Source organism: Colossoma macropomum, unplaced genomic scaffold (genome assembly GCF_904425465.1).
Source record: "Colossoma macropomum unplaced genomic scaffold, Colossoma_macropomum, whole genome shotgun sequence".
NCBI classification, from domain to species: domain Eukaryota; kingdom Metazoa; phylum Chordata; class Actinopteri; order Characiformes; family Serrasalmidae; genus Colossoma; species Colossoma macropomum.
This window is the reverse complement of record NW_023494793.1, coordinates 38,648,634-38,662,130: the sequence shown is the minus strand read 5'-3', so window position 1 is coordinate 38,662,130 and position 13,497 is coordinate 38,648,634. Positions and strand designations below refer to the sequence as shown.

General features: G+C 42.8%; 1 protein-coding gene across 2 annotated transcripts in view; it reads right to left on the bottom strand.

The window, feature by feature from the left end:
• The window catches only part of plxnb3 (plexin B3), a 94,305-nt gene that overhangs the window by 37,260 nt on the left and 43,548 nt on the right, over window positions 1-13,497 (bottom strand). For both annotated transcript variants that reach the window (XM_036579494.1, XM_036579495.1), the window contains exons 4-7: window positions 11,068-11,196; window positions 6,979-7,079; window positions 5,769-5,901; window positions 1,180-1,339 (exon numbers count right to left, since the gene is read on the bottom strand). In XM_036579494.1, coding sequence (XP_036435387.1) covers window positions 1,180-1,339; window positions 5,769-5,901; window positions 6,979-7,079; window positions 11,068-11,196 — 523 coding nt within the window. The remainder of the gene's footprint in view (window positions 1-1,179; window positions 1,340-5,768; window positions 5,902-6,978; window positions 7,080-11,067; window positions 11,197-13,497) is intronic.

Genomic DNA, 13,497 nt, shown 5'->3' with positions numbered 1-13,497 from the left:
GTAAAGAAAGTGCACAGCCATCTCAAAATGGCAAATGTCAGACATATCGACTAGATTTAAGATCATTTCACTTGAGAAGATAACATTTTTTGCAGTGTAGTCAGTCAGTTTGTCATGTCTACCAGCGTTAGCTTAGCACTAACATACTAATGGAAATGACATTGAGGTGCTAGCAGAAATGAGCATCTATATAGAGGCAGGTTTTTCTTGATCACATTTACAGCACTAACAGTCAACGTTCACCACTGCAGCCACTACCACCCGCAGCTCTTCCCTGCTCTAATAAGCCTGATTCATCTGATGAAAGCTTGTAAATCAGCAGATGAGCTGAATCAGCTGTGTCAGAGCACCAAACACCAAACAGTTCTGCAAAAAGCCACATGACCAGCACTCATTGCTGTGAGCTATTCAGACTGTCAGTACAGGTTCAAACAAAAATAACTCCTATCGATTCCTGTAGGCAAGACTGTATAGCTGGAATCTGAGCGTGCGATGTTTGCTGCTTAAGCATAGCTTGTGGCAAACTCTTTTCCTGAGGAATCCATGAGCCTTGGACTAAGTTTGGTGTGCATTTTTAACTGCTCCTAGCAATGTGTAACTATCAGCACCTCATAACTGTGGAAACAAGTAATGTCTTCAATATAAAACACAAGTTTGTGAACGACGTGATGTGATCTAGGTTTAAAGAAAAGTGACCGCAGCTCTTGGTTGAGGCGACAGGACACAGAGCACAGTGAAGCCAGTCTCCTTAATAAAATTAAGTTGTTTGCTGTTTGAGGCTGTTGCCCCCGGTGCTGGTGTACTGAACTGCAGTAAAGTTATACTCTGTCACTATGTATGGCTTAGACTTTTATGGATAAACCCCTTTTGCCAAAATAATCCTTTCAGCTTACGTTTAAAAATCTTCTGAAAAGCTTTTCTGTGAAGGCTTTCCAGTGTAAATCATGTGAAATACATCTTGTACACTTTTAAAAGTATGCTGATCATGTTTGGAAGTTCCAACACAGAGAAAACCGTACGATAAAAAGGCTTGAAATGGGTTGATGGTCATTTCTAGAACAAGGTCAAATGAGTCAAGTAAAAAGGAACTATTCCCTGGCTTGGATGTATGTTTCAGCTAAACATTTGGCTGGTGTGGTGAAATCCACCATGGATAACCGCATTCCCTCAGTCACTTACCACTGCCCCGTGGGGTAGGGGGGAGGAGCTTGGGTGGGGGTGACTGACAGGTTATTCTGTTCTCCATGACAACAGCAGGTTGAGCAGGCAGAGTCCCAAAAGCGCAAGACAAAGCTTCGTCCTCAGACAGCGTTGGCAACTGCAGCACCGTGAAAGAGACCTGCGAGAGAAAGGAGGAGGCGCAAAAAACATTCAGGCACATTTTTCAGCGCAGCACCTTGCCAAGGATGCTCCTCGGAATACTAAGTAGAGATTTCGTCAGTTATTTTTCCAGTCGGCGGGGGATGAAAGTGCCTATTTTTTTTCCCCCCAGTTTAAAACCCAGAATGTTTCGGGGTGACTGCTTCCACAGTGGCACACAAACGGGAGATATTTCAGACTATGTGCGTGTCGGCAGGCTGCCGTACTCAGCTGGCCGTGAGTAATGGTTAAATTGGGGTTTGCTGAGGCGGACAACATGTCAGACTGTCCAAGACTGACGACTAATTCCATAACTGCTCATTACCCTGGTCACCAGCCAAAACACTGACATGTCTTGCACTCTGCAAGAGAACAGTTTAGGCATTAGTACATATGGTGGTGGTTCATTCCACACTGTCAAGATCTGCACATGTGAGTGTTGAGATGAGAAGCTCAGGATTAAACCTCATGAGAATTTACAAATGGAGAAAAGTGTTTTAACTGAACTTCTTAACAAAGTGCTGCTTCAGTTTAATTCACTCACAAAAGACTGCACACACGATATATAGCGCCTGTCATAGCCCTCCCATAAGAATACAACACTTATATACACTATATGGACAAAAGTATTGGTACATCTACACATCACACCCAAAGGAGCTTTTATAAATCCCACTCTAAATCCATAGACACTAATATGGAGTTGGTCCCCCTTTGCAGCTATAACAGCTTCCACTCTTCTGGGAAGCTTTCTACAAGATTCTGTAGAGTGTCTGTGGGAATTTTTGCTCATTCATCCAGAGCATTTGTGAGGTCAGACACTGATGTTGGACGAGAGGACCTGGCTCACAATCTCTGTTCTAGTTCATCCCAAAGGTGAACTAAACTCACCCAGTCAGGCCTTTATGGACCTTGCTTTGTGCACTGGGGCTCAGTCATGCTGAAAGTTGGAGGCATTGTCCAAAATGTCTTGGTCTGCTGAAGCATTAAGATCTTCTTTCACTGGAACTAAGGGCTCTAGGCCAACCCCTGAAAACAACCCCATAACATCATCCCTCCTCCACCAAACTTTACAGCTGGCACAATGCAGTCAGGCAGGTAACGTTGTCCTGGCATTCACCAAACCCAGACTCGTCCATCAGACTGACAGATAAAGAAGCGTGATTCATCACTCCACAGAATATGTTTCCACTGATGTGGCTGAAACACCTAAAGTCAATAATTAGGAGGGGTGTCCCAATACTTTTGTCCATACAGTGTACATATAATATGTATGCCTTTCTGAACATGAATGTTTCCAAAATATAGTGACTATCAACTTAACACTTCAAATAATACTTAAAATCAGAGATGAACAGTAACAAATTACAAGATTCACTAGACAAGGTCAGCAGACAGGCCAACAGGCTACTTCAGTAATGTCCAGAAATTTCAGACCTTAACGAAGGAGTCAAGGTTTATATATAGTATAAAGTATAGTATAGTAATATGTTACTTGTATGCCAGTTATGCGCTTCATATGAATAAAAATACACAACGCTACTAGCTTGGTGCTAAGAACGCTGCAAATAGTGGTGCTAATAAGCATTATGCTAGCAGCTAATCAGAGAATGAATGGTTACTTATAAAGTGAATAGCAGTTGCACTTTGCTTTGCACTCCATAGGATCAAATTCTCTCCTGGTATATGTGTGAAAAATGCCTCACATTACTGTCACTGTAATTATCATCTTCTTTCCACGTTTCCAGGTTTTAGGAACTCACTCATCTCACGATTTATTATTAATAAAATACTACTTGTCGCGTCACGCCACACTGTACACAGACCGCACCACTGCGTCTGTTGAAAATTCAATCACGTCATGCATCATTTAAGCACTTGCCACTGCAGTGCATTTTAAACTGAAGTGAAAAATGTGAAACTGTACTTCAACTTTTACTAAGAAGAGTATTTTTAGGATGAGTATTTGCATTTTTACTGAGTAAGGAAAATGTGCAGCTTATGCTGTCTATTCTACCATCTCCGCACAAGACGTCCTTAACACTGTGATGGTTTTGAAACCTGTTGGAAACAGTATGCTTGAAGAGAATTTGAGCAGTGGTGTCAAGGCAGGCTGCAGTACCACTCTTCAGATGCCAGACACAGAGTTATGTCAGATATTATACACCTAGACCAGGCAAACTTCCTGCATTCAGCCCAATGCCATTTGCTCAGCAGCCTTTATTTCTGTGGAGGAACCTGCTGTGCTGAAAGGCACTGTGCTATTTTCTCGTCAGTCTTGGGGTTCTGTCAGCACGTGCATTAAGATTATCAGCTACCACGATACTGGGAACATACCTAGGAATCCTAGCATTATACAAACAGGAAAAGCACGTTTGGGGATTAATTACAACCCTTCACATTCTTGCTCGGCTCGAGAAGAGGATTTTTAAAAAACACTACCATTGCAACTTTTGCCCTGATGAACAACGCTCTACTGCCCTGCCTGGCACTATCAGAATTTCACTAAGCATGAAAAATATGTGCATGCAAATGTTTACATTTTTAAACCAACGTGACCTGAATGATAAGGTGAATGGAGCTTATCTACTGGCCTGAGGTGCTAGTTTTCGTCCTCTGAAACAGCCGGAATTACCATAAACCAGCAGTCTTCCATCTTAGTGTGGGTTCCAACCTGGGCTGCAACCACTGAGCAACACACATGACCCTGCTAATTCAAGTCATGTGTAATGGGCAGCTGTTGCTTGGTCAATTGAATCCACAGTGCTCCTCAAAGCTAGGACTCTGGCCAGGTCTTTGTAAATAAGTCTTGAGGATTCTAACAGCAAATTTTTTGTATTTAATTTTTTCCCCTGAGGTCTACTTATGACATCTGGGTGTGCTTCTATATCAAAAAATAGTCAATTTATTATTACATGGTCATTTTCCAACCTCTCTTTACCCCTTAGAATCTGTTTTCGTTACTGGGCCTTTAAGACTGATTTATGTAAATTATCTCTGATTGGCTGCCCTGAATTGTGCCTCATTCAAAAAGCAGTCCACGCTGAAACACCCCTTATAATTTCAATGTGAATGGGGGGAGTCAGGGGGGCTTCTGTAGGCTGAATAGGCAGATATACACTGATGAGCCATGATGTTACGCTTACTATGTACTTAGCCCTCCACATGCCACCAAAACAGCTCTGATCCACTGAAGCAATGACTCTACAAGACCTCTGATGGTGCTTTGTGGTATCTGACACCGATACATTAGCAGCAGATATTTCATTCCTCTAAGTTGCGAAGTGGTGCCACTGCAGTATCCCACAAAAAACGTGACATAAACGTAACATAAAACTTTTTTTTGTTTTTTCACGTTGTCAATTTACCTGAAAATATGAACATACATCATCTAGAAGATGAAGAATATTTAAATCTGTCATTTCGTCAAGCATGTACTTGGTTTCAGTGTCGCTCCAAAAGTGTTTTGCTCCCATCTCACGGCAACACTGCTTACTTATTTTCGGTATAGCAGCTTTCGCACATGCGCAGACTGAGAAATCAGAGTAAGAGTTTACATGCACTGAGAAATCTGATTACTGAGCTAAAATCCTGCTCTTTTTATCGGATTTCTTAATCGGATTTCTAGACCTTACCTCGATCTAAGGAATTGGAGTATACCATTTACATGACCATTTGAATAATCAGATAACTGCTGAAATATGATTATGATCTGGGGAACCTGAAAGTTTTCCATCATACGGGCATGATTCCAGGATCCGATCACCCAAAATGCATGCTGAAGCAAAAACGGCACAAATGTGTTCTTTTTTACACTTTGCATCAACATGCGTTTTTGGTGATGGGATACTGTTCAGGTTTCACTTGACCGCATGAACATCCGGGTGAACATATTACGGACACATTGTGATCGGACGGCGATTGGATCATTCGAACTAGATTAAGTGGTGGTCAGAGACCATTTTTGACCACATTCAACAAGTGTAGAAGGAATGCGTTTTCTGTATTCAAATACAATTATTTGAGTTGAAATGTGTCGGCCAAGTGCTGACTAGTGAGAGAACAAACAAGGAATGCAGAATGGAGGATGCATGAATCTGGAGTTTTCCCAAAATCAAGAGCCTCCTTGCACTCTGTATTGATGAAAGCATCCAAAATAATGTTTATTTGTATTGTAACAGAGGGGAAAAATTACAGGAAGTAAAATGGAAAAGATGTGCTTATGTGCCTTTCGCATGGCAAAGTAAACTCAGATCTAAATTGGTCACACTGGGGACGCATTACAGTGCAAAGTGTTAATGGAATCTGGCCAAACACGTGCCAATGCAAGGTGTCGACAGCCTCTAATGATCACATTTTGTGCTGTGTAGGATGTTCAGTAGCGAGACTGCTGTAGCATGAGCGTGTACCTGCGTCTGCTCCTCTCGGCTCTGGATGGAAGGATCCAGAGTCTGGATGTACACGCACTGTCGATCATGGCCAAAACTCCAAAGCCAGTGGTGAGGCTCTGAGTGACGAGCACACTCCAGCTTCCGCGTACACCTGAAACACAAGCACAAATACACAATCACAGACAGACACACACACAGACAGCAGTAATGAGGTCACCTTTAAAAGAATACACTGTTTGATGTAATGGTTTCAAATGTTTCTTCTGTTGAATCCAGTAGGAGTGAACACAAAGGAACACAAAGTCTTATTATGTATGAATTCAAATAGTTCTGTCAACAAATCCAAGGACAAACACAGACATACAGAAGCTTTCAAAAAGTACAGCTGTTGATAATCCAGGATGAATAAAGGATTATGGTTTGTATGATAATCTATTATGGATAAATATTTTAAAGAAAAAAACGAAACTGTACTGACGGTCTCACTAGTGAGAGATGACCTACTTAAAGTTGTTGAGAACAATACAGGCAGAGAGTGGTGGGTCCAGAGAGGAGAGGGAATAGAAGAATAGAAAAGAGAAAAAGAAGAGAAAAGAAAAAGGGAATAGGAGAAGAGGACTGGAGAGGAGAAGAGAGAGGAAAGAAGGAAAAGAGACAAGAAAAGAAAGGAGAGGAGAGGAGAGGAGAGATGAGGATGGGGGATACATGATGAGGAGGGGAGTGGAAGAAAGAAGAGAGGAAAGGAAAGGAGGAGACAGAAGAGAAGAGGAGACAATAGAAGAGGAGAGGATTGGAAGAAAGAAGAGAAGAAAGGAAAAGAAAAGACATGAAAAGAGAGGAGAGGAGATGAGATGAGATGAGATGAGATGAGGAGACAAAAGAGGAGAGGAAAGGACAGGAGAGGATAGGGGGGAAAAAAAGACAGGAGAGGAGAAGAAAAGAGGAGACAGGAGAGGTGAAGAGAGGAAAGAGAGAGAGGAAGAGGAGAGGAAAAAAGGAGATAGGAAAGGACAAGAAAGGGAAGGAAAAGAGGAGAGTTGAGGAGGGGAGAGTGGTGGAGAGGAGAGAGAAAGAAAAGAGCAAAAACGGGGATGGGGGAGAAAAAGAGCAGTGGTGAGGAGAGGAGAGAAGAGGAGAGGAAAAGAAAAGAGGGGACAGGGGAGGAGAGAGAAACAGGAGAGGGAAGAGGAGATAATAGTGGAGAAAAGTGAAGACAAGAGATGCTTACCTGCCCTCTAGTGAGCACCAGCCACAGTAAGGGTCTCTGACTGATAGACATGAATGACAGTCTAGATGCCGCTCACACTGAGCCACGGGCAGCCTCGTTACCTGAGACACACACACACACACACACACACACACACACACACACACACACTTATGACACTGCACTGCCAGTCTCAATGCGAGAGTGAACATACAGTGAATTGCATTACAGAAATATACTGTGTACATTAGATATATTGCATATGATGACACTGAAAGCCAAAGCATGCCTGCATAGTTGGTGTTTCTGTTAAAACGGCCCATGAGAGCAGGTACAATGTAGGTGTATCTAAATCAACTGACAACCGCATGACCGCTCCACTCCTGGAAGGGGGTGGGGTTGTGCTGTGGTTCCAGAACGGAAGTTGGGAAACAGTGTTTGACAGTAGTGTTTTCACACTACTGATAAAGTCTGAACTCATCAACATTTAATGCCTGCAGTTTCAAACTGGCACACGTCTATTGTGACGGCCTGAAGGTGGAGTTGCCATCACGTTGCCGCTTGTTTGTGCGCTGCTCCTCATCGCCGTGGGACTCAGGCGCACTTCACTAGGGAGGAGCTGGCAAACATTAAAAGGCATAAAAGGAAGCTCTCCAGCCCAGCAAAAGTGAGAATCAGACTGGAAGCCAACCCAGACAGACTGAGCCGAAAGACTCAAAAACTGTAAACAGAGCATTTTCAGTTATCGCTATTTTCTGGTTGTGTCGTGAGCATGAGGATGGGGAACACTGGCTGGACCGAACAATCGAGGGCTGATCCTTTTAGGTTCCAGCTCTGCCCTCAAATGCAAAAAATGATATCTTGGCATCTGAATTCATCCTAAATCTAGTTCTAGTCAATATATCTAACATTTTTCATCATCAGATTGTTGTGAGAGTATTGTAAGATTATTCAGCTTATTTCTCAACATTTTTACTTTAAGTCATTTTTCTTCCTTCAGTTTTGGTTCTTTCAAGCATTGTCTAGAAACAAAAAAAAAATGATGAACCAACAGAATAATGCCAGCCTTACACCAAACAACTTTCAAGCGATTTGGCTGTCGCAGATGAATTTCCAGTGTCGGAGTTACATCATGAGAGCCTTGCTAGAGCCTCGCTCGCGTCATTTAGATCGTTTAGTGTGAGGTGGTCAGGACGGCTGTTTTAAGTCAGTATTTTTCTTGTCTTGACGCTACGACAAAATCAACCATGTTTAATGTTATCGTGAGTTTTAAGTCTTGGCTCAAGCAAATAGTGACATGCCATTGGCGCGGGCGAGGGCGAGCGGGCGAGCGATTGCACACGGCGCGCTAGGCACAGAGAGAGAGTGCAAGGGAGCAAAAGCATGCGTGTCTAAAATCTTTGCAAAAAAGGGAAATCTGCCCCTCTTTAAAACAATAACCATATTAACTTAAATATGTAAACAATCTGTTTTAATATGTCAAGAGAGCACAATTGGCCTCGCTCTCTGGGTGGGTAGGATGGCTCTCCCTCTCCCCCATCACTCAGTACAAAGGTAGTCAGCGCAGGCGTCTGTTAGCTGATGTAACAGATCTGGCGGTTGGCGCTTTCGGCTGTCCAGTGACGTTGCGTGAGCAGCAGTTCGAAAAGATGCGGTGGCGCTTCACAGGTCTCGGAGGAAGCCTGTGTTAGCCTCACCCTCCTAGCACTGGTAGTATCGCGTGATCAGGGGAGTCCTAACTAGCGGGTGGAATGATCTGCCAGAATATACAGATCTACAGTGAACTGGGCTGAGCTCCAGATCTTTACACGCCCAGCCAGTGTGTCTTCCCATTTGTCCCACTACAGAGTGGAGAAGGAAAAAGGGTTTCTCTGCTTGTAAATTTCCAGCAGGTGCATGATGGGAAATAATCTCAAAAATCTAGTAGCAGTCCTGCAAGTAGTGACCCTACAGGATCCCCAGTCGTTGCAAAATCACAGTCTGTGACTAAAAACTCTGACACTATTTTTAGATGTGAGCAGGTGTCAAAAGCTTTTCGAAAGACTAAAGTCTTCTAGGTTTGCATAAGACAGCTTTATATAATAAAACGACTTCCAGCAAGAAATTCTCATAATATTCTTTCAACAATCGAAATTGTTAAACATTTGCTCATAATGAGAAATATTAAATATATTGAATAGATTTCAGATGTTTTCACTTACCAGGATTTCATTTTTTGCAGTGCTGGAACCTCATGTGACCGTCAACATTTGAGATTAACAGCTTGTCTGTATTGTTTCTGTGGTTCAGTCTTTGTGAAATGCGTTTTACCTCCACTGCTCCTCCTTTTCTATCCAGTTTGCTCTGTCTCATTTTTGTGTTCTGCATTATTAACCATGCTTCTCAAAAAGATCTATCCGCCTACCTGTTTTTTGACCTTGCGCTGTAACGACCATGATTTTCAGATCGACCTTAATAAAAACAAGGGCACTCTGCTCTTGCATCCAGTCAGTGCCTCGCCATTGTTACAGGTTGTCACAGGCTGTGAATAACAAAACCTTTTTGACCTGCGGTGGACTCCCTGCTTAGCTCTGGGTCAGAGGGACACTGTTCACCCCCCTTGCTGCAATACTGGCAATAAATTATAGGTCATCTACTTCAATTGATCAATGTGAACGTTCTTGGTGGACAGAGGATACGCTCGGAAGTGAAGGAAGTATCAGGGATACTGTTTCAAATTAGATTTTTTCGACACGTACTGAAATCGTTTCACCCTTAGTATTTCTCATGTATATAAGCTCCCCAGACAAAAAAATTGTCAGCTTGCGTGTTTAAGGTGGTAGTAACTTCAGGCTCCTGCAGATGTTGTTGCACAAGGATGACTGGGCTATAAATACCTGCAGGGTGAGCGAATGGATTCATAGACTGAGAAAAGGCGGTACAGCGCAGTGAATGTCTTGTTCAATGTGTGGAAAATGGGTCGCAAAGCAGATGTTAGTGATTGGCAAAAAGGAGTGATTGCATTTGGGCGTGCCAAAGCCCACAGTGTGAAGGAAGTAGCTGACTTTGGAGGGGTATCGAAGCGCACAGTCATACGGGTCGACCAGCAGTGGCAAAAATCCCAGTCTACAGGAAATTCTTGTCAGAATTGCGGTCGAAAGACGAAATTGACGCACAGAGACTGTCATCGTAGACCTCATGAAGCCTTCAATGAGGACTGCGTTCAAGGTGTGCAACAAGCTGGAGGATCTCTCAGATGTTCTGTGGGTGTATTAAATACTGAGCTGCTGGAAAACCAGGTTTTGCAACTGTGACGGATTGGCATGGTGAACATTCAGGAGCGTTCAAACATCTGGACCCCCCAACAAAATCCCCAGATTTGAGAAATCTGTGGGACCACCTGGAACAACGACTAAGACTGCAGGGAAGGCGTCCACAAAATCTGGCCAAACTGCGCAATTCTTCGATCCAAAAGTGGCTGAACACTGATGTCGCCTACATCCAGAAACTTGTCCAGTCCATTCCAAATCGAATCGCAGCTGTTAGTTGTGCGCATGGAGGTATAACGTGTTATTAGGTACGTTTCAGGCACAGGTGATTATTTTTTGTCCGGTGAGCTTAATTATTCACTGTTTTACTCCTTTTGTTTTCTTGATTAAAATGAATAAGGTTAACTCCTTTTCATTCTTGTGCACAGCAAATGAGTATGCTGAATGGGGTCACCCAAGTAGTATGTCACTTGGGGCCCGAAAATGTTCAGAAACAACCTTGTTGGTCAAGCTTTAAATTTTATAGCCCAGCGCTTTCTGACACTGTGCTATTTATTTACTAGCCTTTAGTGTCACCTGTATTAATAGTTAATGCTCAGCATCATGTATTGCAGTGGTTTCCTCCCAAACTGGTCCTCGGGGCCGCCCAGATGGTCCAGATTTTTGCTACAACTTAATGAGAAACACAGAAAAGGAGCAAAAGTGTGGACCACCTGGGGCTCCCCGTGGACCAGCCTGATTACCAGTGATGTAGTAAGCAGGCCAGTTTGAGAACCAATGATGTAGTGAGCAGGGGTCAGTCCCTATGTGTCTGTGTCAGTTTTTTTCAAAGTGCTGTGTGCATGAAATGTGCTGAACACACCTTTCTCTCGGTCAGGACGTAAATGTTACGTCCAGTGGAGTCCAGCAGTAGGTCAGCGTTAACAGGGCTTTGACTATCCACCTCCACCGAGTCGTACTCCTTACCCTCACCATTGGCATGGAGAAACACCTGCACACAAACATACAATACATATTATAATCACAACACGCAAGCCCACCATAATCAAAGTCGGCTACATAACAGGCATGAAATTACATGAATGTGCATCTAATTGCTCTGGTCTGCTCTCCACAACTGCAGCCTTTTCCTTTTAAGTACATGCTGCTAATCATACATACATAATACATTCCACAAATAAACCACACTTTCCTGCTCTCTCTCACACACACAGACACACACAGACACAGGGAGGATGCAGTCTCAGCAGACTGGGCTGGTGTGAGTTTCAGCAGGCGCGTGGCAGGGCAGGGGAACGCTAGCATGCAGAGGCTGGAATAAGTCTAGCCTGAGGAGTTAAAGGCTGTAAACAAGCTGTCTGTGTGGATGGGGAACGTTAATATTTCATTCAGCCCTGGAGGTGCTGCGGCTGCTGCCACCCCTATCAGCCTACCCACAATGCACCGCGGGTGTCCAGCTCCTCTGGGACCAAAACTCCCAGCAGCCCTTGCCATCAGAATGCAGAACAAGCTGCTTCATGTCTGTGTCTCTCTTTTACCCTCAAACATACACGGAATATAGCTGTTGCAATAAAACCCTCCATATCTGAATCGGTAACTTGTACGTTAATGTTTTGAGCCAATTCTATTTATCCATTCATCTTCATATAGACAGATAGATGAATTGATGGATGGATGGATGGATAGACAGATGGACTGACAGATAGATAGATAGATAGATAGATAGATAGATAGATAGATAGATAGAAGGATGAAAAGCTGGATAGAAAAATTAAAGGACAGAAGGCTAGATAGGCAGAAGGATGGACAGAGAGATGGATGGATGGATGGATGGATGGATGGATGAATGGATGGATGAATGGATGGATAGATGACAAGGATGAAAAGCTGGATAGAAAAATGGAAGGACAGAAGGATAGATAGACAGAAGGAAAGACGGATAGATGGACATATGGATGGACAGACAGACAGACAGACAGACAGACAGATTCGTTGATATTTCCAAATCAGTACCCAAACACTTCTTTACACAATCACCTTAAAAACAAAGTATTCACAGTCTGTCTGGCTGGACAGATGCGCTTCCATTTTAACCAATATTTCAGTTCACAACGGGTGACACAAGCGCTTCTAATAGGTCACCTTTTTTATGCACTAGGTCAGTTTGTTCACCTGCATGCGAGTGAAGAATAACGTCTATAAACATCCAGTCGAACTACAGACTCCGACCTTCCACAGCATTCCAAACTGCATCGTACTAAGGGTGTGCTGAGAAGACTCTTCTCTGACACCAAAACTTGTGAGTGTGATTTTGTCGCAATAAATAGATCTTGTGATTGAACAGATTTGTGGTGTCAAGTTTTAAACCTGCTGTAAAACTGTTAAATTAGAAAAGAAAGGGAGAAAAAGAGCTGATATTCTTGTCTGATTATGTGGCAAAGCTAAGTTGGAGGCAGTGAGGACTGAATGCATGATGGTACTAAATGCCTAAATACCTTTGCTGATTAAAAAAATATAAACTATTCCACTCTTTTTTGGATTATCAGTTATTTTGTTTTCTGCTTTATTTTGTACAACCTTTTATATATATATAAAAAAAAAAATCTATGTTTAATTTACGTTTTAGTGACCCCTTATTTTAAATGCAGGCCATCAAACAAGGGCACAATTATTCGAGTCCGCCCTAATATACAATACTGTGCAAAAGTCAGACTTGACCTTTCATTTATATAATTTTCCACTCAAAACAGCTTTGAGTACAAATTTTTTTTCAGGAGTTATTTCTGAGGAGATTTGATATACAATAATTCTCTTGCATAATGATGGAGAAAGTCAAAAAGGGAAAGAAAAATAAGTGAGAAAAAAAAATGTGACTCCCAACAACCACCTGGAAAAACTGGTAGACACCAAAACTGCCCCCCCCACAGATAAACAGCACTGAAAGCTTTCATGTTTGAGAGAGAGGAGAAAATCAAGCTGCTTCAGATCTGAAAACATCCACAGGTGTTTCTGTCCATCCTTCCACTGTGAGAAGACGACTCAGCGCTGTGGGTCTGAAAGGATGTGTAGCTGTTCAAGAAGAACCTCACTGAGAAAAGGAGACAGACACATCAAACAAAGAAGCTGAACAATGGACTGACCACCCCAGGGTCCAGACCTCAACATCACTGAACGTGTTTGGAATCACTAAACTTTGGGGGTGTGGAAAACAATCCCTGCAGATTTCCTTGAAAAACTGAAAGCGAGTCTCCTGTAAATCACATGAACACAAACGTACACAAAAGTAGATAAA